The sequence below is a fragment of the Coturnix japonica genome, chromosome 3, assembly GCF_054131305.1.
Source record: "Coturnix japonica strain WE chromosome 3, WE-NBRP24, whole genome shotgun sequence".
NCBI classification, from domain to species: Eukaryota; Metazoa; Chordata; class Aves; order Galliformes; family Phasianidae; genus Coturnix; species Coturnix japonica.
Window position 1 is genome coordinate 60,420,521 of NC_140665.1, and position 27,415 is coordinate 60,447,935.

Consider the following 27,415-nt stretch of genomic DNA (forward strand, 5'->3'; position numbering starts at 1 on the left):
ATGAGAGAAACTGGCTTCAGGACACCTTGCAGCCCAGAGGCAGGGCATGTCGGTGCCATCTTCTTGCTGTCTGCTGCTGTTGGGGGTCATCTCTCTGCTGTACAATCTCTAGGGTCCTTTGCACCCTGTGCTGTACAGAGTTTCTGGGACTCTGTTGTTAGGCAGGATTCAGAACCAAAATGAGTTAGGAAACGCAAATACCTTTCCTTCTGGTATAATGACATTTACCAGTGTATCTGTAGGTGCACAGACGTCTAGGATAGTCCTTTTTATGCAATACTTTCAAGTTTGCATCTTTGCCCCTTTGCAGAGCTTGAACCTAAAACCATCCCCTCCTGACAGCGCACTGTATGACAGCACCGCCGCCCCCTGCCGCCACCGGCCGGGAGCGCAGCGGCCTCGATCGCGGTGTCGGAGCTCAGCCGTTGCTGCCTGGGAGCCGCCTGGAGTTGTGGCAGGCAGCGCCAGCCGCCCCCGAGGCCGCCTGGCAGCGGCATCGCGCCTGCGCTCGGGCTCATTCCGCTCGCCTTGGCTGCGTGGCCGCGCCGGGAGAACCGGGGCCGCCGCGAGGGCGCAGGAGACGGCCGGGGCGGGTGGGAGCGGGAGCCGGGCCCTGTGCGAGGCGAGGCCGGGCCGGGCGGTGGGCAGCGGGATGTCGGCGGCGGGCGGCGTTGGCTCCTGCGGGCCGGCCGGCGCGGCCTGCGGCGGAGGGGTGGGCGGCGCGGCCTCGGCGCCGGGCGGCGGGGTGTCCATGTTCCGCTGGCTGGAGGTGCTGGAAAAGGAGTTCGACAAGGCCTTCGTGGACGTGGACCTGCTGCTGGGAGAGATCGACCCCGACCAGGCCGACATCACCTATGAGGGGCGGCAGAAGATGACCAGCCTGAGCTCCTGCTTCGCGCAGCTCTGCCACAAGGCGCAGACCGTGTCCCAGATCAACCACAAACTGGAGGTGAGGGCTCGGCGGCGGGTCGCTGAGGGGCCGGCAGGGTTGGGGCTGTCCGCCCACGGCAGTGTGAGGCCTGATGTGGGCAGCAAGCAGACTGCTCGGCCCTCAGGCCCCGAGCTGCAGGACGGCGGCTGTCCCCCGGGAGCCTGGCCTGGAGCGGCCCAGCAGATCCCTTCGGGTTGTGTTGTTATGGAGTTGCTTATGGTGATAAAAGTTGTCTTTGGTGATGAAAGGAGCATCTTGAGCAGCAGATACCACTGGCTGGCCTTGTATTTGCATTATGTCTCTAGGAAGTTGGGTAATCCTTACAAAATGGGACAAAGACAGCAAGAATCTTCAAGCTTACAGGCAGCAGTTATTCCTGTCTGTAAGTGAATGGAACAGAAAAATGGACTGGGGATAGGCCTGACAGGCCTTCTTGTCCCTTCTTCATACTCCTAGCAGATCAGATAGTCCCTTGCTGAACTCACTTGAACTCCTAACCGAGATCTCACGATCTGTGTGGAGACTTACTGCTGTAAAGTTTTCTTTGTGTCTAAATGAGCATTTCAGTAAGATTGGGAAGGAAGAAGTGTCTGCTGGAGCTGAGTTGGCTGGTGTTGATGTTACTGAAGAGGTAGGGCTGTGAAGTCCTGTGGTTGATGCAATAGTTGGAGCACTCTGGAAGGAAAATCTGGGGAATTTTACATTTCTCATTTTCATAGCTGCAGTCCAACTTGAGGCTTCTTTCTGCAGTGTGTTTGGATGTCATTTGGCCTGTCGTTAAAGAGTGTGGACATTAGATGCCTTCTTGTCTTTCTGTGACAGGACTAGTCTTTGTGCTGCAGGACTGCTGAGACGTCTCCATTCAGTTATCTTTTCCCTTGGCTAGAAATCGTTAGCTTCTTCAGTATCACTTGTAGAGCATGCTTTTAGATTTGTATTGTTTGTTCCAGTAGCTCTGAAGTATATGGGAATAAGGAGAGCTGCTTAGAAGCCATGTAGGCAAGTGCATTGCAAGAGCTTTAGTGGACAGGTCAGAGGTGCTGGTTCTTTTAGTCCTTTGTATTTCACTTATTGCAATGAAGGAACTGAAGAATCTTCTGACAGTAACCTGCTCTTCTGAGGGATTTCCTTGCAGTAGGAAATGAAGAAAGTAAGCTGGCTTTGGTTTTAATCTGATCTCTTCCTGGTATGAAAACCTTGTTATGCAAAATTCTGGTAAAGCTTAACAGAGATTCAGGTTATTTCAAAGTAGAATAAATACCTCTCTAAGGAAGTTTTGCTCATTGCAGTCTTTATTTCACCACAGTTCTCACTAGTGATGTTTACAGTATTCTTTGTATTTAAGTTGCTATAGACTTGAATACACTTCTAAATGCAACTGAACACACAGTTTGCATGCATGCTGTCAAGCTATACAGCACGCTTATTTGTATAGGTGTAGTCAAATAAGATTTATGAGTTTATAGTAGACAATCAGCATTTATTGCACAGGGCTGGTGGGTGTTGTGTACAGACGTGTAAAACAGATGGGTTTTCAGATCAGCTTAAGGGAGTGAAATAATGCTTGGTGAATATTGCTTTGAGAAGTTGTTTCATGCTTAAATATTTTGCAAGGAAATTATAAAACTTAGATCCTGAAAGATCGTAGATTGCTCTGAAAGTAAAACCTCCTATTTATTTCTATGGAAACTAGCACAAAGAGCACAGTAAGACTTCTTAATAGAGCAGATTTTCAGCTACAGAACAATATTTTTCAGGGCCCCGTCCAACCTGGTCTTGAACACCTCCAAGGACGGGGCATCCACAACCTCCCTGGGCAGCCTGTTCCAGGGCCTAACCACTCTCCTAGTGAAGAACTTCCCCCTAACATCCAAATATCATGATTATTAGTCATAAATTGGAAATGAAAACTGCCATTTTTAATCTCTGAAAGATGGAGCTGTTATCTATGTAGGGACATGGTTTAGTGGGAGCTATTAGTAATAGGTGAACGGTTGGACTGGATAATCTTTTAAAAATTCAGTGGAAGTAGAAGTAGTAGCTTAATGTGCTGGTGAAAACTGAGCTTGATTCTGCCACTTTGACTGCCAGCCTCATTCGGTAATTTTAAATGAACAAACTGGAATGGAATGTCTGGTAGAGCACACCCTGTGTCTTGGCAGTTGGGTTAAGCCAACTGCAGGCTAGAGTTTAGGAAAGCATTTAAGCAAACGTTTAAGAGGTTATTTGCCTATGTAGTTTTGTTACTGTTGAACTTAAAAGGAGTTAATAGGTTTAGAAGAACAAGTTCCTTTAAGCTGAATTTTTATTTCTTTACTAACTTGTGCTATATCAGCTAAAGGATGTGTAGTGTGTGTGGGTAACGTGAAGATTCCTATTTAAAAAGAAAAGAAAGCAACTCAGTACCCAAAAAAGCCAATTGTAGGTGGCTTTATATGTATGGTGTTTTTTCACATCATTTGAGTCCATCTTACAGAGTGTGCTGCAGAACTGCATTATTGATTAGGAGCACTTTTCAACCAAGATCAGACCGTACACTTTATCATGAAGGTCCTTTGGTTTGTTTTTAATCCCCTCTCTCCTTTGGCTTACAATATGAAATGCACCTATGTACAACCATGGTATTTCTTAGCTCCGTGACAGATGTGCCTTTAATGCTGGGAACATAGTTCTAGTGAGTTAATAAGAAAAGGAAGTTGATTTATGTTTTCAAATGTGTTTAATTGTTCATCTTTTACTGAGATGTCATTTCTTTTTTTACACATCTGCCTCTGAATATTTTTCACTTTTCAAATTGAAAACTGTTGGTACTGGATGGAATATGGTCAATCTAGAATGAGATGTGATACAGCTTATTTTGTATCCTAGAATTAGATTAGTTTGCAGATGTTCAGGCAGTAGCAGTGCAGTATTTGCCTTTTTAAAGGGATGACCTGCATTTAATTCATATTTTTCTGTATCAGAAGTCATGGAATTGTATACAACTAGCTCACCTTAATTTCAGTCAGTGCATAATAGAAATGCTAAACTGTATTTTCTTTTTCTCTCCTGTACTAGGAGTTCCAAATTTTAAGCAATAGGGATATGGTAACTTAGTTTGTAACTCTTGGTTTCATGTGATGAAATACACCGCGTAGCTTGTTTGACCTCTAAAATAGTGACGGTGACCACCAATATGACTTCTAAAAACTCAATTCTATATTCCTCATTAACAGCTAGAAGATATTACAAGGGAAGAATGCTCACCCAACTCTGAAGATCTAGACTCACAGAAAAACACCACAAAGGTCAGGTCCCTCACAAGAGATCCTTCACAGTATCACAGTCTCGTGCGGGTTGGAAGGGACCTTAGAGATCGAGTCCAACCCCTGGGATTCGAGCCTCTGTGTAGCAGAGCGGCACTTCTACCACCTGTGCCACAGGGGGGATTCGAACCTGGGCAGATTCAAACCTTAGTGGCAGTCAGCCCTTAAATGAGGTCTAAGAAGGATGGAGCCAGTCTTCTGATCACATGTGTGAATTGCCTCCACCTGTGCTCCCAGCACTGACCAGATCTCTTCTTCCAGGTGCTCAGTCAGTAGTTCAGGCTGTGACTAAGTTCCCATACACTGGCACATAAATGGGAGTTAATGTATCAATTCATGTAGAAATGGAAAACAAATAACTAATGAAATAAAGAATTTCATTACAAAGTTTGCAAATACAGCCTTTTGAAATAATTAGAAGCAAGTTCCTCATTTTTGTAATTGACAAGTTGTAAGCATTCTATGCTTTTGTTGCAGTCAGGTATTTTTTTGATCATCCAGGATTATGATTCCAAGGTGTGTTATTTATTCAGGAACAAGTATGTTGTACAGTGCTGTCACTTCAGCTTTGCAAAGAGCATGGTGAGATGAATAAGGCTCTGTGCTGTGTTGTGGTTTCTATTTTGAACAAGTCCTGCAAACTTTATAGAGTTGTGAGAAGAAGTTGCAGCAAGTGCTGCTCGGTCTGAAGGAAGGAGCAGGTAAGTCAGTGCTGAGGGAGGGGTGGAATAGCCCTGTCCTTTGGGGGGCTGTAGCCTAAGTGTGGTTCAGTGATGAAGTGACACAGATGGGATACTGGACAATTTTTTTCCCCTCCAGCAATTAGAGAAGCATAATACTTTGCTTGATACTTCATATCTTTGGCTGATGCTGCAGTCCAGCAGTTCCCAAGAAAACTCATTAGTATGAGTTGGCCACACATTTCCTAAGTGTGTTCCCTGTTCCTGCTGCTGCCAAACCTCCATCATATGCGTGTCTGCATCTGTGTGTGTTTGGGCGTCGAGCTGCAGTGGTTGCATCTGTCAGCTCTTGAAAAATTGTTTTCTGTCCCACAGTTGTATAATATTATGGGAATTCTCAGTAATAATGATATCACTGTTTGTAAAATATAATTTATTTTTTTAGCCTATTTTTGCCTGTAAGCAACATTTTTCTCTTAAAAAAAAAAAGAAAAATGCTCACTAACTATGTGAGTGTTATTTCTTGATATTCATGTTGCTTTTTTTGTGTGTATACTGAAGCAGAATGCAAAGAGTGGGTGCAGTGTTTGCTTCATGATCCTGATCGGGAGCAAACGTTTAAATACATAAATGCATTTGTTGGTAAACTTTCTGGAGTCTGGTATAAACCAAATGAGCACACACTGCTGAAAAGGTAAAAGTACCTCATAGGCTTTATCTGTCTGTGAATTTTGGTTGTTCCCACAGCAAGATCCACCAATAGGGACCTTTCTCATAATCTTAACTGTTGTAAAAGTTGCACACACAAGGTGCTTTGTTAGTAACAATCAGTGGAACCGGTGAAATATAACTTCTGGCTCATTTGTCAGGAAAGGTAGTTGGTTTATTTCTTTCTTTTTCTAATGCAAATATTGAGCACCCTCTGAAATCACTACGACCATCTGATTCAGTCACAGATTCACAGAATTGTAGGGGTTGGAAGGGACCTCTAGAGATCATCGAGTCCAACCCCCCTGCCAAAGCAGGCTCCCTACACAATGTCGCACAGGTAGGCATCCAGGCGGGTCTTGAATATCTCCAGAGAAGGAGATGCCACCTCTGCTTCTCTCCTGCGGTATTTCCACACCGTGGCATTCTTTGCCTTTCTGTCCACATGTGGTTTGGTTGGTAGGCTGAAGCAGAGTTAGGTAGTGCAGTTTCCAGCTCGTACACGCCTTTACCCCTGTAATGAGCTTGTTTGAAACTCAAACAGCATTTCAAGTCAAATCAGCAGGGAAGGAAGGTGAAATGGTGAGATGTGGTCATACAGATAAAATGGTTGTAACAGGCCGCCTTGGAGATAAGACATAAATAATCCTGGGTTTTGTCTTACTTTTTGCTAGACCTTTGATTAAAGGCAAATTAAAAGAAAATCTTGAAAGAATATTTGTTATATTAATGATATATAATGAGTGCTTGGCTTATGGCTTTTACTTACTGCCAATATTACTGCAGTGGAAGTTTTTTTAATGTACCTTGCTTTCCTTTGCTGGAAATCTGTGTTTTCTAATGTGTCTGTAATGCCTCATCATTTGAACAATACTTAAAAGGTTCTTAATGTAAGCTAGAAATTGAGATACCGAAATGTGTATCATTACAAGCCTCAAAAATCACTTGCATTAATATAGAGATAATTCACTTTTCTCTGTTGTTTTTCTTGATTGGGGTGAGTAATGCCATTGCTTTGCACAAATAACATTCAGACCTGTAAGCTCGATTTCCAATTCAGCTGTGCTCTGGTTTGAGTTTCTGTGTCTGGGCTGTGGCCAAGACTTAAATTATTTTTTCATATCTATTAAATCAAATGCAACTGTTACTTATTCTGTAAAGGATATTAGAGCGATAGCTCAGAAAGTGAAAGACATTTTCCCAAAACTAAAACCATTACTTGATTTCTTCTGTCAGCTCCCTGCTTGCCCCCCTCTGCAACTGCTTTCTCTTTCAGAAGTGAGAGGCAGATTACTTCTTGTTGATGTAAGACATCTATCACACTATCCACACTCTGTAATTCTGGGCCTCCTCACTCTGAAGCTTTGGGTCTAGGAGCCCATGATATAATGATTCCTCATTCAAGCACTGCTGATGGTGAAAAATGGTAACCTGTGGTTTTAGCATGCCATCTGTCTGCTTCCCGTTGTGCCCTCCTATACACAAATGTTTCTGTACTTCCTTTTCGTGTTACATTTATTCATTGTTTCCTTCTTATATTTACTTTGCATGTTGTCCGGGGCAAAGTCCACATTTTTATTCTTATATGTTCAGAAGTTTGCATTGCTCTTTGAATATAGTTCTGAGATCGTACAGAAATATGATTATGAGTTAATTATTCTAACACTTTCTGTTTGGTTTTTGTTTTTTTTTTAATACAAATATATATATATTTTCTGACCAACATATGAAGAAATTACAAAGTATGATATGAAATCATGAGACCTTAGTGATATTTATCTCACTTTAAAGAGTGTCCTCTCCATCCTAATGAAAAACGCCAGGTAAGACATAACTCCATGACTAAATGCAGGCAATCCCTGCATTTAAAATGAGCAATTATGTTGACAGCAACGTGTAGGACCATAACTTGTAACTACCTGAAGATGAAATGTGAACTAAATGCTAAATGTACATAATGCTTTGTTAAGAGGTTTGTTTTCATTTTGTTGTGGGTTTTTTAGTTTTTTCTTAATTTTTGCAGTAATATTTTTGCATGATCTGTGGAATAAGCATCTGTCTGTTTTCTGGTACTTTGAGTTAGAACAGAGCAAAACAAAAAACATAGGTGGATTTATCTTTAATTCTCAATAATGAAGAGAAAAAGGTAAGATACCAAGGAGTAGGTCTGACATTGTAAGCAGTGTAAATGAGTGGAACAGTTTGCATTTGGAGCAGTGAACGCAAAGGAGTTACCAGGCATATCTGTAGAACACATTGAGAAATAGGTGATTGTTTGAGGGCAGTACTTCAAGTCTTTTCCATACTGACTCAATTTATCTCAATTTATGTAACTTCTCAGTGTTTTTGGTTAGAAGTCACTACAGAGCTGATATTATGAATCACTGAGCATTTAAAAGAACTAATATATATTGTCCACAGACAAAAGTAATGGGAAAAGGGAAGCATTGAAATAAATGGCCTGATTTCCTTTATTATAGAAGAAACCTAGATGTTTTTTAATTGACTTCAGTAAGTTTTGGCTTGTATTTTAAGGCCCCAAACCAGGCGCTTCCCATTGCCATTGGCACTTAATTCTAGTCTTAGATCTTGATGTAAGAAGAGTATCTAAGACTTCATCAAGTCAGAGACAGAAATGAAAATGTCTCAAAAGGCACTGACCGTGCCAACACCCATGAAAATGAAAGGACAAAAGATCTGTGCCAATATGGTGTCTTTTGTGTCCAGTTCTCACTGCGCTATAGCGCTATAAGAAGGTTGCCCTGGTGGAATCATACCTCCCTGAGCTGCTGCTCAGTCCTGCTGCTGGTTGTATGTTGCCTCACAAATGAACTAGCAGAGAAACTAAAGCATTATTCTAGTTATAAATCAACAAAATACTGTATTGTAATTGCTAATCAGCACAGTCACATACCATGTTAAATGAAGATTTTGTGCCTTAGTGGAGGAGCAAACTTTGTTTGCTGCAGATTAATTCTTCTTCCTCTTTGACTACAGATTTAGATTATTTTATATTGCTAGCTTTGTGGCAATTCTCCGGTTTGAAGCTGTGGTAATGTTAACATTTAGAGGTAGAGCTGTATTTGCTCCCCCAATGTCAAGCTAGAAACATTTTAACAACATCAGTTATTGTAATACAGATAGAAAATGAGCAGCAAAGTAATTTTTAGAACTTAACAGACGTGTTTTAGTGATAATCCTAAATTATAGATTGAGGGTTTTTATATAAATGTGATGTAGCTGCAGCTTCTGATGGTATTTTGGGTGTGTAAAATGACTGTAACCATACTTTAATTTAGTTCTACTGGGTTTACATGTCAAGTAAAGTAAATATTTGAAAGTTGAAGGGAATGTCCATCTGTTCAGAAGCCTTTTTCCCCTATTTCCTCTTCTGACTGAATCAACAAGTTAGTGTTAAAGGATGTAAGGATGTTAAACAGACACCCCTCCCTTCAGCCTCTATCCATGACTATTTACGAATGAAAGTTTCTGTTCTCTGTTTGCTGTTCAGTGGCTTCTCCTGAATGCTTGTAACCATGAAGCTAAATGGTCTCCTGTGGGTGAGTGTTACTTTTGCCCCCGGCTGGCTTCTTAGCAAGTGCTAGAGCAGTCATGAGTGACCTGCTCTATGTGCAGTACATTTGTAGATATATTGAGATGTGTGCATGGAGATGCATGACATCTCACCTTCAACAGTCTCATTGGAGAGCACATCTACAAAATTGCCAACAGAAGGACTGGTACAGTTGCCTGTGCAGCTCAAATTTATCCTTGTTTTGCTTGTGCAGATTGAAACACAATCTTTGTAGGGTCTGATACTGTGCTCCTGTGCTGTACTGCAGCCTCTTGCGGTGAGCGGTGGTCTCAAAATGAGTGTCTGCATCAGTGGTTCTGGTTTGTTTTCCTTGCTTCATGTTCTGTCTCTGACTCCTCTCCTGTTTAACTGAGCATCTTTCAGGAGTGAATGTGGGACTGCTGGTTTTGCAGTGGGCTTTCCTTTATAACATAAATTGAGGGAAGTGAGGATTATAAACAAGTGCTAGCAAGAGTCATTTTGAGGGCCTGTGTCATGGTTTTATGATTTTGGGCTGTCCGTATTCCACGTCATGACATCATGTAGTGCACTGGGAATTAAACAGTTAATGCTCTGGGTCTGGACATCTGTCCCAGAAGAGAACTACTACATTCCCCAGAGGACTGTTCATTTTTCTATTATTATTTCTGCTCAAAGGGAACAGATAAAGGCCTTTGTAGGCCACCTGATGCTCCCTTTTTTTGATTGTCAGGCTCTACTCCCAAACAAATCTCACTGTGGAAGGCAATTTTGGCTTTAGAATTCTGTGAAAGCTTACATATTATTCAGGTTTCTAGTCATTCCAAAGGCTAGAAAGCCAAAAGTGTGTGCAGTCAGTTTCTTCAGCACAAAAACTACATGCTAACCTGATCTGTAGGGGCTCCATGGAGGTGGTCAGAGGTTCTCAGAAGTCAGCAGAGCTCATTGCCAGGGCTTCTTCCACCCTCTTGTCCCTGAGGTACTGGTAAGGCAGATAGGAAGGACATTGTTCTTCAACAGCGATAAGCTGGAGGTTGACTTGACCTGTCTCATCAAGCTGCTGTGTAATTGAGGTGCTCTGAATCACCTCTGGAAGAGCCTACTTATGTCTGATAATTATGCTGGAAGCTTAAGGAGGCTATCCATTTAAATTAGATACCTTAATCGGACCCAGTAAGTACTGATATTCATATCCTTGGTGCTTTTTAAAACTGATACAGACCTTTTAAAGCAGTGACTTACATAATTGGATGGGATGAGTGTTGACTTGCAATTTGGTATTCAGTGTGAATTTGAACATCAGGATAGTATTATTAAATATCTAAAATACTTTGCATTAATGTGAGGGTTTTTTTTTAAGGATTGCTGACTTTTCCATTCTGCTTCTAAGTTCCAGATTTTTGGAAGTAAAAATAGAATCTGAATTTACTTTTAAAGTACAAAACATGATCAAAATTCTTCTCCCCTGACATCTGTGTTTTCATGGGTATGTAATAGCTTCAGGGCTCATAGAAATGTAGGTTATCTAATAAAAATCTACTGGAACTTGTGGACAGGAAGTAGCCCATTAAAAATGTATATTTGTTGTGTCATTCCTGTTACAAGTGTGCATATAGACTATTTAAATGTTTCAAAATGTTCTTTTATTTTGTCATGTTAGAGGTCATAACTATGATTTTCTACAAACATTTTAGGGATGTATTAATTCATAGCTTCTGGTTTCCCTATTTAGTTGGCTGTTTCACTTAAGTTATTGGTAATAGATGTGTTGCGAATTGGGTTCTTTGATTTTATCTCTGCTTTAATAATTGCATTAATACTTTGGTTAATATGTTTTTTTCTGGTAATATGCAGTTGTATTGAAGTATGAATGGTGCTTGTGTTGCTATGATTTTAAATCCTATTGTGGTTTTAAAGACAGTATCCTGTGTCAGAGCGGACATCATCAGAATGCTGTAGCCTCTGTCAGAAAAATCCAGCTCGTGTTATTTTCAGAAGTGCAGTGGTTTGATCAGTGGATGAATGGATGCAGTGGAAACTGCAGAGGGAAAAAGCCTGCAAATGATGGAGTGCTTGAGTAGGGCGACAGCATGTACGCATGACAGCATGTACTGTTATTTGTGTTATGGCATTTAGCTGTAAAATGTGCCAGCCAAAGATACATTCATGTATGTCAGTTTTGATATGATCGCTGTTCTAATTACTACAACGGTTTCTATCTTCCAGGCGCAGTTAGTTGATCTGAAGTCTGAACTGACAGAAACCCAGGCAGAGAAAGCAGTATTGGAAAAGGAAGTCCATGATCAGCTTTTGCAGCTTCATGCTGTCCAGCTTCAGCTACATGCCAAAACTGGTCAGAATGTGGATTCAGGGGCTATTAAGGCAAAGCTGGTGAGTACAGTGGCTTGAATGGAGGATTGTACTTTCTCCTCTCCTGTCTGAAGCTCTTCCTTGCAAATTATGAATAAGCTGATTATAAATTTTCCTGCTAAAGATGTTGGAGAGAATTAACCTTTTTTTCTTTTTTAAACAAAATTTATTGTTAGTGGTTAGGATCAATTAAAAATGATAAGTAAGAACGTAAGTAATTTTTACATAGAACTTCTCTGACCAGTTTATTATGGTGAATTATAATGCTTTTATGGCAGCAGAAGTAATGAAAGATGGTAGCTTCCAATGTAAAAAAACAACCAAATTCTTTACATGTTATAAAACAGTGTAGAAGGAAATAATCTGTTCTTGCTGTAGTACAAGAGTAGGAGTGGGATTGTTTTGCCATAGAAGGAGATGGCAGATGATGTCACAGCCTTCTCTGTTGTAGCATTCTGAAAGAAAAAGTACAGATGCTACCATTGTTACATTCAGCATATTGTCATAAAAAGACCAATAGACAACCGATAATTTTGTGAAGTATGGTTCTGGGTAACTTAGTCTTCTCAAATATATACCAGAAGATAACAGTAATTTAACTGTGTAACTAGTTATTGACTGATACCCAGAGCATTGTATGCCTTGTTACAGATTCATACTCTAATACTGATACTTTTAAAATTAGGAAGTGGTGTAATGCTGTCTAGGTTCTGGTTTCTAACTCTTTACATAATTCAAAGATTACCCATCTAGCTGTTTTTAAAACTGCTTCACAAGTTCCTTCCAAATAGCAAGTCTCACCATCTGTGAAATATTAAATTAGTCTCTGCTATTTTGTCCTGTTAATTAATGTAAAATAAAACACAGTAATAGGCTCTCAGGCTCAAAGACTATCTAGGCTGTTCACTAAATGAGACTATCCCAAATTCTTTTGGTTTCAGATCCAAAGGGTGTAGCTGAATTACAGCAGTATTCTTGGATCTACATACTTGCATGTTCAGTATAAAGAATAACATTTTCTGGATTATCCACACATAATTTATTCTGTATTGAATTATAGCTTATGCATGACAAAGGTTTATTAGAGCTGTTATTAACTGAACATATAAAATAAGAATTAGTTAAATACCATCCACGTATTCTGAGTGTTAAGCTTCAGGTTTACATGAAGCAAATTTTTAGCTAACCCAAATTATGTGTGATTTTCATTCTTAGATTTTATTAGTGAAACTTAAATGCTGAGTGACACAGTCATACTTCTAACATATTTCTTTCTCCTTATGTTGTTAGAAGCAATTTCTAAAGATGTGTTAAATCTCCATGCAAGTGACCTCAGTCTGTTTTGGACAGCTAACTATAAATACATTTTTTCTTGTATTGCTTCATATTTTATCCATGTTAAAGTTGAAATTGCTCACAGTCCAGGCTGACACTCTCTCCTTATTTCCATGTAGTTCCTTCTTTTTTTTATAGACATGGGGGCTAATCTTTTGAGGTTGTTTTTTTACTTCACCTTTAGGAATTTTATAGTTTCAGTGGAGAGAAGCTTCCTTTTGAACTCTTGTAGACACAGAAAACTGTGAAGCTTCATGTAGCTTGAGCAAGCAAAAATGTATTTTGCTTTGCTTTCTGCAAGGAAAAATATCCATTGTCAGTATCAGGTTCTGTGTTACAGAAGACATATTTTTCTGTGCTGCTTTCAGAAAACTGCCATATAGCTTATTTACCTATCAGTTAAATGTCATCTTAAACATCAGAACAACCTTCTTTTGCTTTTTCCTCTCAAGTATTGCAGTGCTTTTCATGTTATTGTGCTGTTCTTTATAATTTCTGATATTTTAGGAGAAAGTATTGCTTTCAATACTATAATAAAATTAAGGTGTTTTTAATGATAATCACAACGAAATATCAAAATTGCTACTAAAAACAATTACAGCAGTTTGGTTTTTAAGAATTCCCTTTAATAAAATGCAGTCTGCTGGTAACTTTCTTTTGAAATAGGTCTTTAATGCATTTTCTTCAAGTTCCAATTGCCTGTTTCTCTAATTACGGAACTCTTTTCTTCTGTCTTAAGTCTGTCCTTTCTGTGGATGAATTGGTAAGTATGTATATATATATAATACTGATTGCTCCCTCTGCTCTTTTTAAATTATTAAGTGCTTTTGTTTTGTGTGACAACTTATATATTGGCCTCAGAAACTGGCAAGGCAGATCTTGTTCCATCCTCCTGTCACTTGGCAAAGTGCTGTGTAAAGAACTTTATTTACATTTTTAGTTTGTCTTCTCTAACTTTAGTGCCAATTTTCTAAGTCTATATGTATATATTTATTATTTTCACTGGTAATTTAAGATGACATCTCACAATGTGGTATTCTGACAAAGTATTTTGGCAACATGATCAAAAGTCTTTAAGGTGTTACACAAATTCTAAAGCAAAGCATGAGGCACCACATGGATGTACTGTGTTTTATATAGGATATTTTTCTAAAAAATTCTGACAGTTCTTCCTTCAGTTCTTTTTATGGGTGTCCTTTAATGTACGTCATATACTTACCTGTTTAACAGCCTGTAGATGGAAAGAAAAAGCAGTGAATAGTTAACTTCTCCTTTTCATTCTTTCCCAGTAATAGACTTTCAAACAGGTTTTCCTCTTTTATTGCACTGTGTACCTCAGCCTCAATATCATTGTTCCTTTTTTTGTTTTTTTGGTTTTTTTTTTTTGGAAAGCCCCTGGACATCCGATACCTGTAAGCTTTGATCCTCAGCGTTTGTCACGGGTTACCTAGATCTACCTGTGCCCGTGACAGGGGACAGCCGCCCCATAGGGCCCCTGGCCTGAAAGGGAAGGGAGAAGGGGAATGGGAAAAGAGAACAGCGGCGGCAATCTAAGGAGGAAAACTTATTTTACTAAATATGATATCAGAATACAAGATAACACAATATAATACAATATGATTGAGGCTAATAAATTGAACAAAACAGAGAGAGAGAGTCCCAAAAACAGAGAGGCCTACTGTGAACTCTAGGCGATATGGCTGGAATGCTTCCCACTCCCCTAGAGTCTGAGAGAGAGAACTCCAGCCTGGGAGTGAGATTATGTATGTCCTCCTCCCATGACTTATCTCTGACCGCCAAGTCCTCTGGGATATGTAGTTTTCTTCTGAGAGCTGAGTATTCGGGACGTTGTTATTCCACGGAACTTTTTAATGGTCCATACTGCACATGATGTTATGATGTGGAATATTGACAGCAACATTACAAAACCATGACAATGTTGCAGTTGTGTTTTTGTTTCCTTACTTGTTGTATTAGCAACAGAAAATACAGTTCTTTATATTTACCAAAACCTCTGCAATGCTGTGAGCACCAGAAAGCAAGAAACACGATTCTTTAACTTCCTTATTTTTAAAAAACGTATTTGGAGTCTTTCATTACATTTCACTGCAAGTGCTTAGAGCAAGATGTATCCTTTCAGTACATCCTTAGTGATTCTGTACTGCAGACCTCCAACTTTTCTTCATGTAGTGATCGATTGGAGGGAGTCCAGTGGCTTCTGGGTCACAGTAATAGAGAAAATAGGAAGAAAACTGGGATTATGTTGTTCCTCCTATTCTAGATACACCATTTACAATGCACAATTAAAAGTTACTGCACGTAGGAAAATAACAGATGATTTTCTTTTAAATTTAATTTAGATAACAAATCAAATCCAGAGAAAATCAGTGGAAAAGCTCAGTTTTTAAACTGAGTACTTCATAATATTTAATGAGAAAGTGTTGTGTGTAAATACTGTACAGTCATATGCCTGCTTCAAATTCCAGTTCTTTTTCAGATTTTCAAATAAAGGGAGTTCTAAAAGAGAATACTTACACAGACAGTGGGCCTGTACTGTTACAGCACCTGGATGCAGTCTTGACAGTAAAACTAAAATAAATGCTAGCTGCAGACAGACTCTCCTGCTAGTGTAAAACTAGTATTGTGTCTTAACTGTGACATTCCTTACAGCTAAAGTATGTCTCAGATGCAACACAGTGTTTTGGCATACTTGTATTTCTGTAATTGCCCTCCAGCTGTTGGCAGTAGACATATATTAAAATAGCCCAGAACCATCATTACAGCAGAGAGAACTGGAATAGTTTTAGAAAGTACTGTTCTTGAAATGTAGATTAGCCAGAATTCTTAATTTATGAGTGTGTTCTGCAGGTCATAAAGAGATTTGTTGAAAAGTAGTTGGAGTCATCTCACAAGACAGCTCCAAACCCAAGGCCAGGTGTGTCTTTGTGTGGCAGGTTTTCTAATGCGTGTATCAAGTCAAACCGGATGTGAAACTGGGTTGTTATGAGAATTATTGCTCTTTCAAGCAATCTCTGTTCTACACTTTCCAAGCAATGGCTAGGCAGTTCTTGGCCAACACGTACTGGTGTGTAATGTACTCAATTCATCTAACCCGGTACAGGTGTTGAGAAGTAGAGTCTGTCGAATCCACATTTTTCTTTCTGGCAAAGAACTACAAATGCCTACATACCTATTGTGAAAATACCTCTTTTTGGTTTCTGTATAGCAACGTAGCTTCAGTGTTCAAAATGTGGTATCACAATCCATATCTGTTGTTTTGTTTTCTACTCTTGGAATAGTGAATAAATATATTCATCATTTCTTAACAGATTTGTCTTGCCAGTTCTGTAAAATGTTGTTTCTGTCCTGTTGCTTCTTTAGTAGCACCTCATGGTTTTATTTGTTTAATAGCGTAGTACTTTATACAAGTATGAAAAACATTTACTAGGTTCTCTATGTGTCTTTTAAAATGCATTTTAGTGAACTTAGTTCTTATTGCTTTTTCCAGTAGGCAACCGTATTTAAAAGGGAACAGTAATAAATCCTCTGTCTCTACTGTTTTCGTAGTTTACTGTTTGCTAAGTTTTTTCTCTCTGCTTTGTAAAAGAGATATAAAACTCGATACAATAGAAACAAGTAATCAAATATACTCCTCCTGTAGCTGATTTAGTAGGATGATAACTTGAGTTGAACATGCTAATTCCTCTTAGGTTCCAGTAGTCTGGGTTTTAGAAAAGATTGCATCTATGCATTATCTGTACATTCGAGGTAGAGCACTATGGAATTAACTCTTACTTCTGGAATTCTTTTCTCATGGGGAGAGGGAAAGGTAGTAAAGGACAATAGATTTCTTTCCTTCTTTCTTCCTTTCTTTTTTTTATAATGAAGTTAATTTGTACTTACGTCTCTTCTAATTTTGTCAGGGTGGGTACCATCATATATAAAATCCCTGGTTTTGTTTTTGTGGTCTTTGGAATCTAACTTGGAAATATCCCTGGCTGGACATTTCTGGGTTGTTTGCATGATAATAACTGGTCATTTTAAGAACCTACAGAACATTGAAGCATATTGAAAAGTCATTAAAATACTTAAAGAATATTATCCACCTGAAATATTTTGTGGTTTCCTATTAACTTTTACATTTTAAAAATAATCTTTTCCCTCTCGTTGGATGAACCTCCCATCTTAACATAAGGAAAAGCAATAATGATAAGAGCCATTTGGATGTGGTGCTCAGGGATATGATTTAACAGAGGGTTGTTAGAGTTAGGGTACGATGGTTAGGCTGTGGTTGGACTTGATGATCTTCAAGGTCTTTTCCAACCTCGGTAACTGTATGATTCTATGATACTCAAGCTCTACATTTTGCCACCTACTTGTGGCAAGGAGATGCACTGTTGCTTATTTCAGTCCTTGGACTTCAAGATAGTATATGTATAATGTGCAGGAGTAGTAAGCAGGATAAAAACAACGCTGGGAGCACAAAGTTGAGTTCAAAGCCACCTCTCCTCAGAGATAGGTGCAGTAGCTACACTGACAGAGTCATTTTTGTTTTTCTGCATGTATTAGAAATAGCATTATTTCACACACATTGGTGTGTTCTTTTGTTATTTACTTTGATAAATGCTTTCTAACTATTTTTGTTTTTATTTTTTAAGGAGAGAGAACTTGAAGCTAGCAAGAAGGAAAAAGTGAAGGAAGCTCAGTTGGAAGCTGAAGTGAAGTTGCTGAGGAAGGAGAATGAAGCTCTTCGTCGACACATTGCTGTTCTTCAGGCTGAGGTTTATGGAGCAAGATTGGCAGCCAAGTACTTAGATAAGGAACTAGCTGGAAGGTATGTAAAATCAATCCTTGTCCTTAGCATGAGTTTTAGTTGCTGTTGTTGTTACAAGACTTTTGTTTAATACTGGAGAGCATGTAGCACAACAAGCTTGATCTGTGCCTGGCATTTCTTAACACTGTGCCAATATCAAAAATATGTATATCTGAAGTCATGGTTTTTAAAGAGTTAGAGAGACATAAATAAATGCTGTAGGTTTCTTGACCTTCTTTTATTCTATTATCAAATAGAAAACAGACTTTTTCTTATTCACTATCTTCTCCACTACAACCATTAAGTGTTTTCTAATAGCATTTGTTGACTTCTCTTTTCCTATGTTTTGTACTATATTTATAAGCATTAGGGATTAATACAGTAGAATTACCTCAGTGAAGCCAGTCAAAAATCACATTATGCTCCAAAATTTAATTTAACCAAGGTTTAAGTTTTCCGTTTTTTTTTTTTTTTTTTTTTTTGGTAAATAGCTGTGTTACAAAGCCTTTGTTAGTACAGTATTGAGAATGAGTTATTCTTGGTTTATTTATAAACCTTCATTTCTTTACCTTTTAAAATTGTTAGCAGGAAGGATAAGTGCAGAGAGTGCTCTTGCAAGAAAAGATTCTGTGGCATGTATATCTAAAGTATACATGCAGTGTTCTCTAATAACCTCAACATGCAACTGTGATAGCTTAAGCATGGCTGTGCAGATGAAGTGATGTCAGTTATGCTGGTTTAAATTTGGCAGTATATGAGTGTGATATTTCTACATCATAACCATGATAACTGGCAGCAGATAACTACAGTAAACTTAGTGCATACAATTCTCATTGTTAGCAGCATGGTGTTACAATTATGCTCATATTCCTGAGCTCTCTAGTCCCATTAACATCTGCAGGGATCCTTAGAGCCCACACATAGGGCTGGGGCTGCCCAGGTCTGTGTGTTGAGGTGGGTTGGAAATATCGTTATTTTGAGGCACCTGGCTTTGCAGCATTGATCCTGCTTTACTCATCCCAATCTGTAGCATCCAAGTTGTATTTTTATCCCTGCAGAAGTGCCACAGAAAGCAATGCAGAATTTGCCTTCTGTACTTCCTTACTTTATGGAGACAAAGATGTTTCATGATGAGGCAGTTCTGATCTGACTGAAAGTAATCTGTCACTTTATCTCGGTTCAGCATCTATCTTAATTAGTATTCTCTTGCACTGTCCATCTAATTGCTCGTTAATTGGCTAGTTATATAGTATAGCAATAAATTAGTTCTTATCTTGCCATAAACACTATTAAATACATCGTACTGAGCTGACAGTTTGAATCTTTTCTTGTGAGTCTGCTGCCCTTACAGCTCGATTTAAATTTTCTCTTTAAAAATGACATTACTTTACATTCCATCTATTACACTTTTGTGTTTTTTTTTAAATGAGAAATAAGATAGCTACATATGGCTACTGAGGACAGTTTTTGGTCCCTCTGATCATTGGGAAAGCCCAGCCACATCTGTTATTTGCAACTCTGTGTATATTTTATGTCTAACATGGTCACTTCTGCAATTCTGTTTATTCTCTTCCTTTGCATCCCCAAAGTTAAGAGTTAGTAGGGAAAGTCTCGTATTTACAGTTAATTCAACAAGGAAGAAACCAAAAAACCTTCACATTACAAAGAAGAGCCATAGGGTTGTGTTTTGTTTTGTTTTTAGTTATGTTTTCTGTATTTCGTGAGGTAGATGAGCCCTTTAAGCTTATGAAGAATTTGTATATATACATGTCTGTTGAAGTTTAACATGCTAATCACTGTCATAGTTCCGTGCAGTTACTGCACTTACGATGTGACTGCATGCTGTAATCTGATGGAGTGTGAGTTGTACAGTGCTCTGATTTTATATTATAGTGTGTTGTTTATTCTCTTTGTTGTTTGTAGAGTTCAACAGATTCAGTTGCTGGGTCGAGATATGAAGGGACCTGCTCATGACAAGCTCTGGAATCAACTCGAAGCAGAAATACACCTTCACCGTCACAAAACTGTTATTAGAGCTTGTCGAGGTAGGAATGATCTAAAACGACCAATGCAAGCACCACCAGGACATGTAAGTTGAAAGGGTGACTCATTCCTCTGTAATTTCTGACATTTGAGGAAAAAAAGATAGGAGTTACTTCTTTATTTTTTGTTTGTTTTCACTTCACTTTTGAGTTCTTTTAACCATCACTTTTATATATGTGTAATTATTTTATATCATAAAGTGGTTTGTATTAAAAGGGACTGTTAAAGATCATCTACTCCTACACCTGTTTCTTCTCCAGACTAAATAACCCCAATGCTCTCAGCCTTTCATCACGGGAGAGGTGTTTCAGCCCTCTGATAGTTTCTGTGGCCCTCTTTTTGGCCCACTCTCAACAGGTCTCTATTATTTTGGGGAACCCAGAGCTAGATAACTTAAAGGACAGATCCATCCTGAATAGCATATCTACAGACATGACCATCTGATAGACAATTCTGATGCCTTACGTAGGAATACTCAAGTCCTTTTGAAAATTGGGTCTCTGCTGTGTATGTGTAGTAATATGAATTTAGCATGTGTAGCCTTGGTAGACATTGTCTTACCTAGCCTAGCACATGAACTGTTCATAACCCCTCAGCATTCTCACTTCAAGCAAACTTGAGTGAGCAAACCCTTTCGTGGCACAGTATTACATCTATCATTTCATTAGCTTTAAGTTACAATTTGTTGTACAACATTTCCGCAGTATTCAGTATTCCTTTATGAAGTCCCTTTATATTTTTAATATGTGTCTGTTTTTCCTGCTTTTGGAAGCTGCATGTATTGTGCAACACTCGTCACTGAAATAATTGAAATGATTATTCTTGTCAGAAGTGCATAATGAGAAACCTTTTCTGATTTCTTAGCCTATCTGTAAGGGGGCACTCAGGTTTGTCGTGCTCGGTGCTGGTCTGTTGCTGATATAATGTCCTGATACAAGTAATTTTGAAAAAAATCAGGAATGCTGATATGTTTTGATTCACACATTTGTATCTACAGTTTATTGAGTTTTTATGTGATTTGTTTTTTTATATCAAACTAGGATCCAGATGCCTTAAAGAAGAGTCAAGGTGTTGGTCCAATCAGAAAGGTTTTGCTAGTTAAAGAAGACCACGAAGGACTAGGAATTTCAATCACAGTAAATGCTTGCATTTATTTTCCATTACAAAGAAGAAGCCATTTAAACTTGTACTTCATAAAATACTGAACAGTGAATATGTCGTTAGAGCACAGCAATCAAAAAGCATAAAGTTGCATTATGTAAATTTGTAGCTATAATTGTGTGACTTAAGAATCCAACTCATTTTGATAGATTGTGAAACCCTTAAATTGATGTAAAACTTAGAATTTCAATTTTTGTTTTGGGCTTAGACCCTAAATTTGAAATTGGACCATTCTTCTCTGAGGAGAAGAATTAAAAGAAACATCTCATACCACCTACTTAAGTATTCTTTTTGTCCAAAGCATTCTTTCTTATTTTCTGTAATAAAAGTTGAAATAAGCACATAAGAACAGCTACTAGAATGCTGAATTTCCTCCAGTGCAAGTCTCAGTTGATTAAAATTCTCATTTTCTGTAGGGTGGGAAGGAGCATGGTGTTCCAATACTGATCTCTGAAATCCATCCTGGACAACCTGCTGATCGATGTGGAGGACTGCATGTTGGTGATGCTATTCTGGCAGTAAATGGAGTTAATCTAAGAGATGCCAAACATAAAGAAGCTGTAACTATCCTCTCTCAACAGGTCAGTTGGGACCTGTTATCCACAGGCAAATTTATGCACTTCCTTTATTCTGCCTATTGAATTGCCTTGACTTTTAATGTTTTCAATCAAACAGAGTATTATGCTAAGCTATGGTAATTCCTGAAGCTCCATCACCTTACAGTGAGTCCTCCTGTGTCTTACAGTTTATGAGAAAAGGGCTGGGTCAATACTGTTCTGTTAAACCTTTGTGTTGGCCAATGATTCTTTCGTAAGGCTGGTGGAAATCTTGTTAAATCTCCCCATAGAAATAATTATTTAGTGAGTTATTTTAGTCTTATTATTTTATGAGTGGACAGCCCCAGCTGAACAGTGTTTCTGATATACTTTGTGGTCTAGAATCTTGTTGCTGCATTGCTTCTCTTTTTCAGCCAATTAATATGTCCCCTTGAATATATTCATATTTTGGTTTTGTTCTAGAGAGGCGAGATTGAATTTGAAGTAGTGTATGTTGCTCCAGAAGTTGATTCGGATGATGAAAATGTAGAATATGAGGATGAGAGTGGACACCGTTATCGTTTATATCTTGATGAACTGGAAGAAGGAGCAAATTCAGGTTCCAGTAGGAAAGAAGTAAATGTGGATGTCAAACCCTCACAAGGTAAGCCTTCTAAAAAGCGTTGTATTTAATTCTGAGGTCTCAGTATACAAACCAGTTTCTGGAGAACACTGTTCTTGTGTTAATTGTAACATTTATCTTCTGTTAATTCAGTTAACCTACTAGTAAGTTGTCAGCTCTTTTGGTTGGCCCCTTACTCACTGGCTTGGTTTACTTAGATAAAACTGAATTAGATAATTTTTTTGTGTTTTGTGTATTGTTTTTTTTCCTGATCACTTTTTCCCAATTGTTCTTATTTTTTCCTAACTAGTCTAGGTGTAGTTAATACCCTGTGAGCCATTATTTTGTATTGTTCACTTCTTCAGGTATGTTTTTTTAGATGTTTGTCAAGAATTTATGTTTTCCTTCCATAGTGTTTTACTGAAAACATGAGCTTGTATTTTTAGCAGTCTTCTCAGGACATTTTCTAGTTTCTGAAATAAATCTCACTAATCTTTTATTCCCAAGATTACTTCTCTTTAAATAAAATTTCTTTTTAACTTGCAGTGTTTGATAAGAAACCAAGTATTGATGGACATGAAAATGGAGACCTGGGGAATTCAGTTGAAGCTTCATTAGAAGATGCTGCACCCAAATTAACCCGTTCTGCTGAGTCTTTATCCTAAAGAAAGAAACAAACAAACAAAAACAACTGGACAGATCCCATCTTTGGGAACAACTGATAATCAATATTGACTGCTCCGAGTTTGCGTACACAAATGTAGGTTGTAAAAGGGTAATCAAAAGTCAAAGGGAACTGTTACTTTTGCCTGGAAAAAAGGCAGTTACCTCAGGGCTTCATTGTGAGCAATTTTAAGCGTGGAGAACTGTCTTTTCCTTGACACACAACGGCTACTTAACACATTGCATGTAAAATGAATTTCCTTTTAATAATAAGCACCAAAGCATGGGATTTCTAAAAAGGATAACCTCAATACCTTCAGCTTTTATTTTCTTTTATATCCCTAAGGAAGGGGGATAAGATGTGACCAGCTTCATTTTAACCCCTTGATGTTTTAAAGGGACAACCAGTGTTCAGTTTGTTGTGAAACAAGCTTTGACTCTGGAAGGTGAGGGAGAATTGTACTGTTGCATACCTGAATTTTCCACTTGGAGATTTTGATTTATAACTTTCAAAAACAGTGGTTTTTTTCTGTTCATTTGTTTTTTGGTTGTATTATTTTTTTCCTCTCAAAATAGCAAAACCTTGTTAATAAGCAAGGCCGTCAAAACCCAAATTCAGCAATGGAGTGCTTACTAGCTATGACCCATGATAATTTTATGGGTGTGCTTTTTGATATTATTCTTTTAATTAATTCACTGCTAATTCTTCCATATGAAAACTGCTCCAAGCGTATTTAAACAGGGTATTAAAGGGTTTTACAAACAAAATTAGTTTTAAAAGACATCCACAGTTATGTGTGCCCTTTGGTATTGTGTCTGAACATCATCAGTTCAGTGTGCATTCTTGAATGGATTTGGTTACTGCTGGTATGGAGTCATCTGAATTGGTCATTATTAGCTTGAGCTTAAGAAATGCTGAGTACTCTCAATAGGTACAGAACATATTTCAGATTAAAATAATCTTTAAAGAAGTGAAAATAAAGTGCACAGTACTTTATAAGAGGTGCTCAGAATTGTATAGTGTCTGGCCCTATCTGTTGCTTTTGGGCAGTTGTATTAACCTGTAATTGTCTTACTGTTGAAAGAGAAAAGATACTGTTTTTGTAATGGCAGTGTATCTGAAACTAGCTTTTAATTGGTGTGCATCTAAAGGCCCATGGCATGGTTGCAAATGGAGATGCTGAGGACAGCTTCTTGGCCAGTTTCTTGTATAACTGTAGATGTACAAGAATTGACCTTGTAGATCTTTAGGTGAAATGCAACTTTTTTTTTCATATACAAACTCTCTTCGTAATCACATTTATTATTTCAGCCAGCTAAGATAGCTTTCCTATTCACTGCTTTGCAGGCTGTTGGACTGTAATGTGAAAAGATTTTATTATTTGACAGTGGAACTAATGTGAAAAAAACATTTTTGGAAGTGTTAGTATGTAGGATATTACATACCTAAGGAAAAACCTGGATGGCCTTTAGAGTAACATCAATTAATTTGACCTTCAAAATTGTGATGTAGAACACGGTTGCTTGTTTCTCCTAGGAGCACTATATATATGTTAATAGAAAAATCCTAAAAATGTATATACTTTATTCAAAGATTTTTCTATTTATAAATCCCTTAACTTTGCTATTTACAAGATTGTTTTGTGTGTGTGCTTGTACGCATGAGTTCCATTCACTCAGTGGAGTTATTCGGTTCATTTTTTGTAATAGCCCTTGTCATATGGCATACTGTTTGAAGGCTTTTAGAATAGACAAAGTTGTACAGTTTTCACCACACAGGCACTAGTATTTAAAAATGAATCTGTGTAAAGAAGAAACAGGTCAACAGACATAGATATGTTTTTTCTGATGCATCAAAAATTACAGGCATGTTGGGTACAAATTAGCAGATAAATCCACTGCTACTGTGTGGTTTTGTTTTTTTTTTTAATTATTATTATTATTTTTTTCCCCTCTCAGTTAGTAAAGTAAGAGTGCACTCTGAAACTGGCCAGTGGCCTAGAACACTCTGTGCTCCCTGGCAGAGAGTGTAATTTGAAGCCAAGTAGTAATTTTACCGTCTTTGAAAATCATAGCTGTATAAAATTCTGCTGCAGTTGTAAGATGTGAGGCTGGTCCAACTAGTCTAAGAGCTTTTTAAAAGCACTGAATTTGCCTGCACACTTTCCCTGTATCTGAGGGAAAGATTAAATTCCTTATTCATTTGATCTTCCTTATTTTCAGGCGTAGCTCATTTTCCATTTAGTCCATTGATCCATTTCAGCCTGAGGTGGGAGAATATTTCGGGAGTTATTTTCCTGACATTCCTTGTCCACCTGTTTGTTGCGATCCTGTACACTTTATCATCTGCAAGTTACCGGACCCTTTCTGTGTTACTTTATCTATTTTTAATCTATTTATGAGATCAACAGAAGGAACAATGGCTGAGGAAAATGACTAGGAGCAGACAAATCAGGTATCAGTAAATCATCACTGTGTTTCTTTCCCTGCAGTTTTTATAATCTTCGTTTAGGAAGCCCTGAATGGGAGGAATATGCAGACACAGACACTGCAGTGTGGCTGTACTCCATACTTAGTACCAGCTGATTTAACATACTCATGTGCCGTAGTCGTACTGAGATGCTTTGAGATTAATATTTAAATTGAGAAAAGTTTTGCAAGTTGAGATTTCCAGATTCAGTAGACCAATGTGTATTTTTCCCTTTGTCAGTAACTGGAAGACTCAGTCCTGCTGATCCCCTGAGGCGGAAAGAAAGAAACTTGGAAGAATTTCCGAGGAAAGGCAGTATTCAGGCTTCATTTTTATTTTTTAAAGTGTAAAACCGTTTACTGGCATGTATATATATTTTTACTTCAAGAATAAAATAGTATTCTAAAGAAAACTGTGCTTTTTTTTTTCTAGTAGATAATTCCTTGCCTATTAAAAACAAACAAACAAGCAAACTTCATTGAGACGACTGTGTTTTAAGCTAAAGGTAGACAGAGCTTGTTGGCATCTGGGACCAATGTTAATTAAGAGCATGTTAGTTAAGGAAAGTGCTAGATGGCAATAAATTTAACTCTGATCAAAGACTGTATGTAGTATTTTCTTTGTAGAAGTGTATTTGTGGCAGTGAAGATGGTTTGAATCCATCACAATATATGTTAATCAACCATTATATTGAATGAAATCCAAGTATTTATTGTATGTGTCCAAACATCTATGAAGTCATTCCTATAGGAGGTATAACATTTAACAGCAAATGTATCATATCTAGTTAAGCTGAATATATTTTTATTAGCCTGTAAATACTCTTCTGTACTTCAGTGATTTCTGTACCTAATTCAGACCGATATTTCATTTTCTTCTGTTTTTATATATAAAATATAGATACCTACTTCTGTGTGTGATCTTTTTGTTAAACACGTAATCAACAAATTAAGTGGTCTTCCCTCCTTCCAGCAGCAAGTTCACCCAGAACTGGATGATAAACAGAGAGCTCACATAAAAGTAATGTTATAGTAATTGTGGTAAGCAATTACTTGATAATGGTAGTGCTTACAGATTTCTTGAGTCTTGTGAATAAAATGGTTGTAGGTGTAGGAACTGTGAATAGACAAGGCTGAGTCATGTTGGATGAAAAGATGTGTCTAGCCCTCAGTTGGCAAGGGCTAGAACTGCACTATTTATTTTTTATCTCTGTAATTTTTAGAAGGGTTTATACATGGGTGTCAAGAAGATGGAAATAATAGAGTAAGGAGAGAAAACTTACAGGTGGCTGAGGTGTAATAAAATAATAAGAGAATTAATGGAAACTGAGAGTGAAGATGGAAACAGATGGTAAAAGGTGTAAAATAACTTTCGTTATGCCAGCTAGGGTCAAGAAGGATTGTGCATGCTCTCATGGTGTCTTGGTGCCTAGCTGAATGACTTTAGAGACTGCTGCCAGGCTCTGCAATTATTAAACAGTTTCTCTGTATTTTTGACCAGAGATCACTACGTAGCAGAAGAGAAGCTCATCCTGACGTTGGGCACAACTATGAAGACAATTTTGTTGTGTAGAACCTCAGCCCAATCAATGACTTGAAGAGCAAATTACTTGCCTGCTTACCTGCTGCCCAGAATGTGTCTTCACCAAAGTGGAATTATTTCCAGTTCTTTTGAAACTAGATCATTCATGGTTTGAGTGGATTCCAGGTATTAAGAAGTAGAGAAGTTTGAAGGAAAAATATCCTTCCCTTTCTCCCACCCCAAGGCAGTTGTTGTTTCGTGTGCTTAAGAGTATCCTCGCTTTACCTGTACTTGCTTGTGTACTCTGCTGTACAAGTAGTTTGATGTCTGCTCCCAATGCCCATGCCTGTGGTGTGCTGGTCATAAGTTCGGCTTTGAGGCCAACTGGCTGAATGAGAGGCGTAAACGGAAGTGTTCTTATTACCAATAAGAAAATGTCATAAATCAAAGATGCTTGGTTGACATCTGGTAAAATTCAGTTGAGTTTTAACTCATCAAATTGTTAACTACAGTCCTGTTGAGGAAATCCCAGTTTTCTTGTTAACTGTCTTAATGCCTGAGTGAGTCATGCTTCTGTAAAACAGAATAGAACAGAATGAGATGGTAATAATTTTATTGAATGGTATTTGTTATTGTCCAAATATTTATTGTTAATTTATTTAGGGGAATGGAAGCGTTAATGTTCGGGCTGCTGGACCAGAGCA

The 27,415-nt window shown here is 38.2% G+C and overlaps 1 protein-coding gene across 3 annotated transcripts; it reads left to right on the forward strand.

The window, feature by feature from the left end:
* The first annotated feature begins 407 nt into the window (after positions 1 to 407).
* On the forward strand, positions 408 to 26,709 carry GOPC (golgi associated PDZ and coiled-coil motif containing). Of its 3 annotated transcripts, XR_014944110.1 has the most exons (10): positions 408 to 949; positions 11,404 to 11,568; positions 13,622 to 13,645; positions 17,541 to 17,716; positions 19,619 to 19,784; positions 20,779 to 20,874; positions 21,316 to 21,480; positions 21,919 to 22,099; positions 22,604 to 22,817; positions 26,691 to 26,709. XR_014944110.1 is itself a non-coding variant. In XM_085541778.1 (9 exons), the coding sequence occupies exons 1-9, from the start codon at positions 653 to 655 to the stop codon at positions 22,720 to 22,722; spliced, it is 1,389 nt and encodes a 462-aa protein (XP_085397904.1). In that variant the 5' UTR covers positions 408 to 652; the 3' UTR covers positions 22,723 to 26,097. The 3 variants fall into 3 exon arrangements, 2 of the variants coding, with proteins under 2 accessions (XP_085397904.1, XP_032299187.2); XM_085541778.1 differs by lacking the exon at positions 26,691 to 26,709 and having other exon boundaries at positions 22,604 to 26,097; XM_032443296.2 differs by lacking the exons at positions 13,622 to 13,645; positions 26,691 to 26,709 and having other exon boundaries at positions 410 to 949; positions 22,604 to 26,097.
* Positions 26,710 to 27,415: the final 706 nt, after the last annotated feature.

Bases quoted from the DNA above. Each gene is read 5' to 3' on its own strand.
- GOPC (XM_085541778.1), top strand. From the start codon at position 653: ATGTCGGCGGCGGGCGGCGTTGGCTCCTGCGGGCCGGCCGGCGCGGCC. The intron at 950-11,403 runs GTGAGGGCTCGG...TCTATCTTCCAG, and splicing joins AGATCAACCACAAACTGGAG to GCGCAGTTAGTTGATCTGAA. The intron at 20,875-21,315 runs GTAAATGCTTGC...CATTTTCTGTAG, and splicing joins GACTAGGAATTTCAATCACA to GGTGGGAAGGAGCATGGTGT.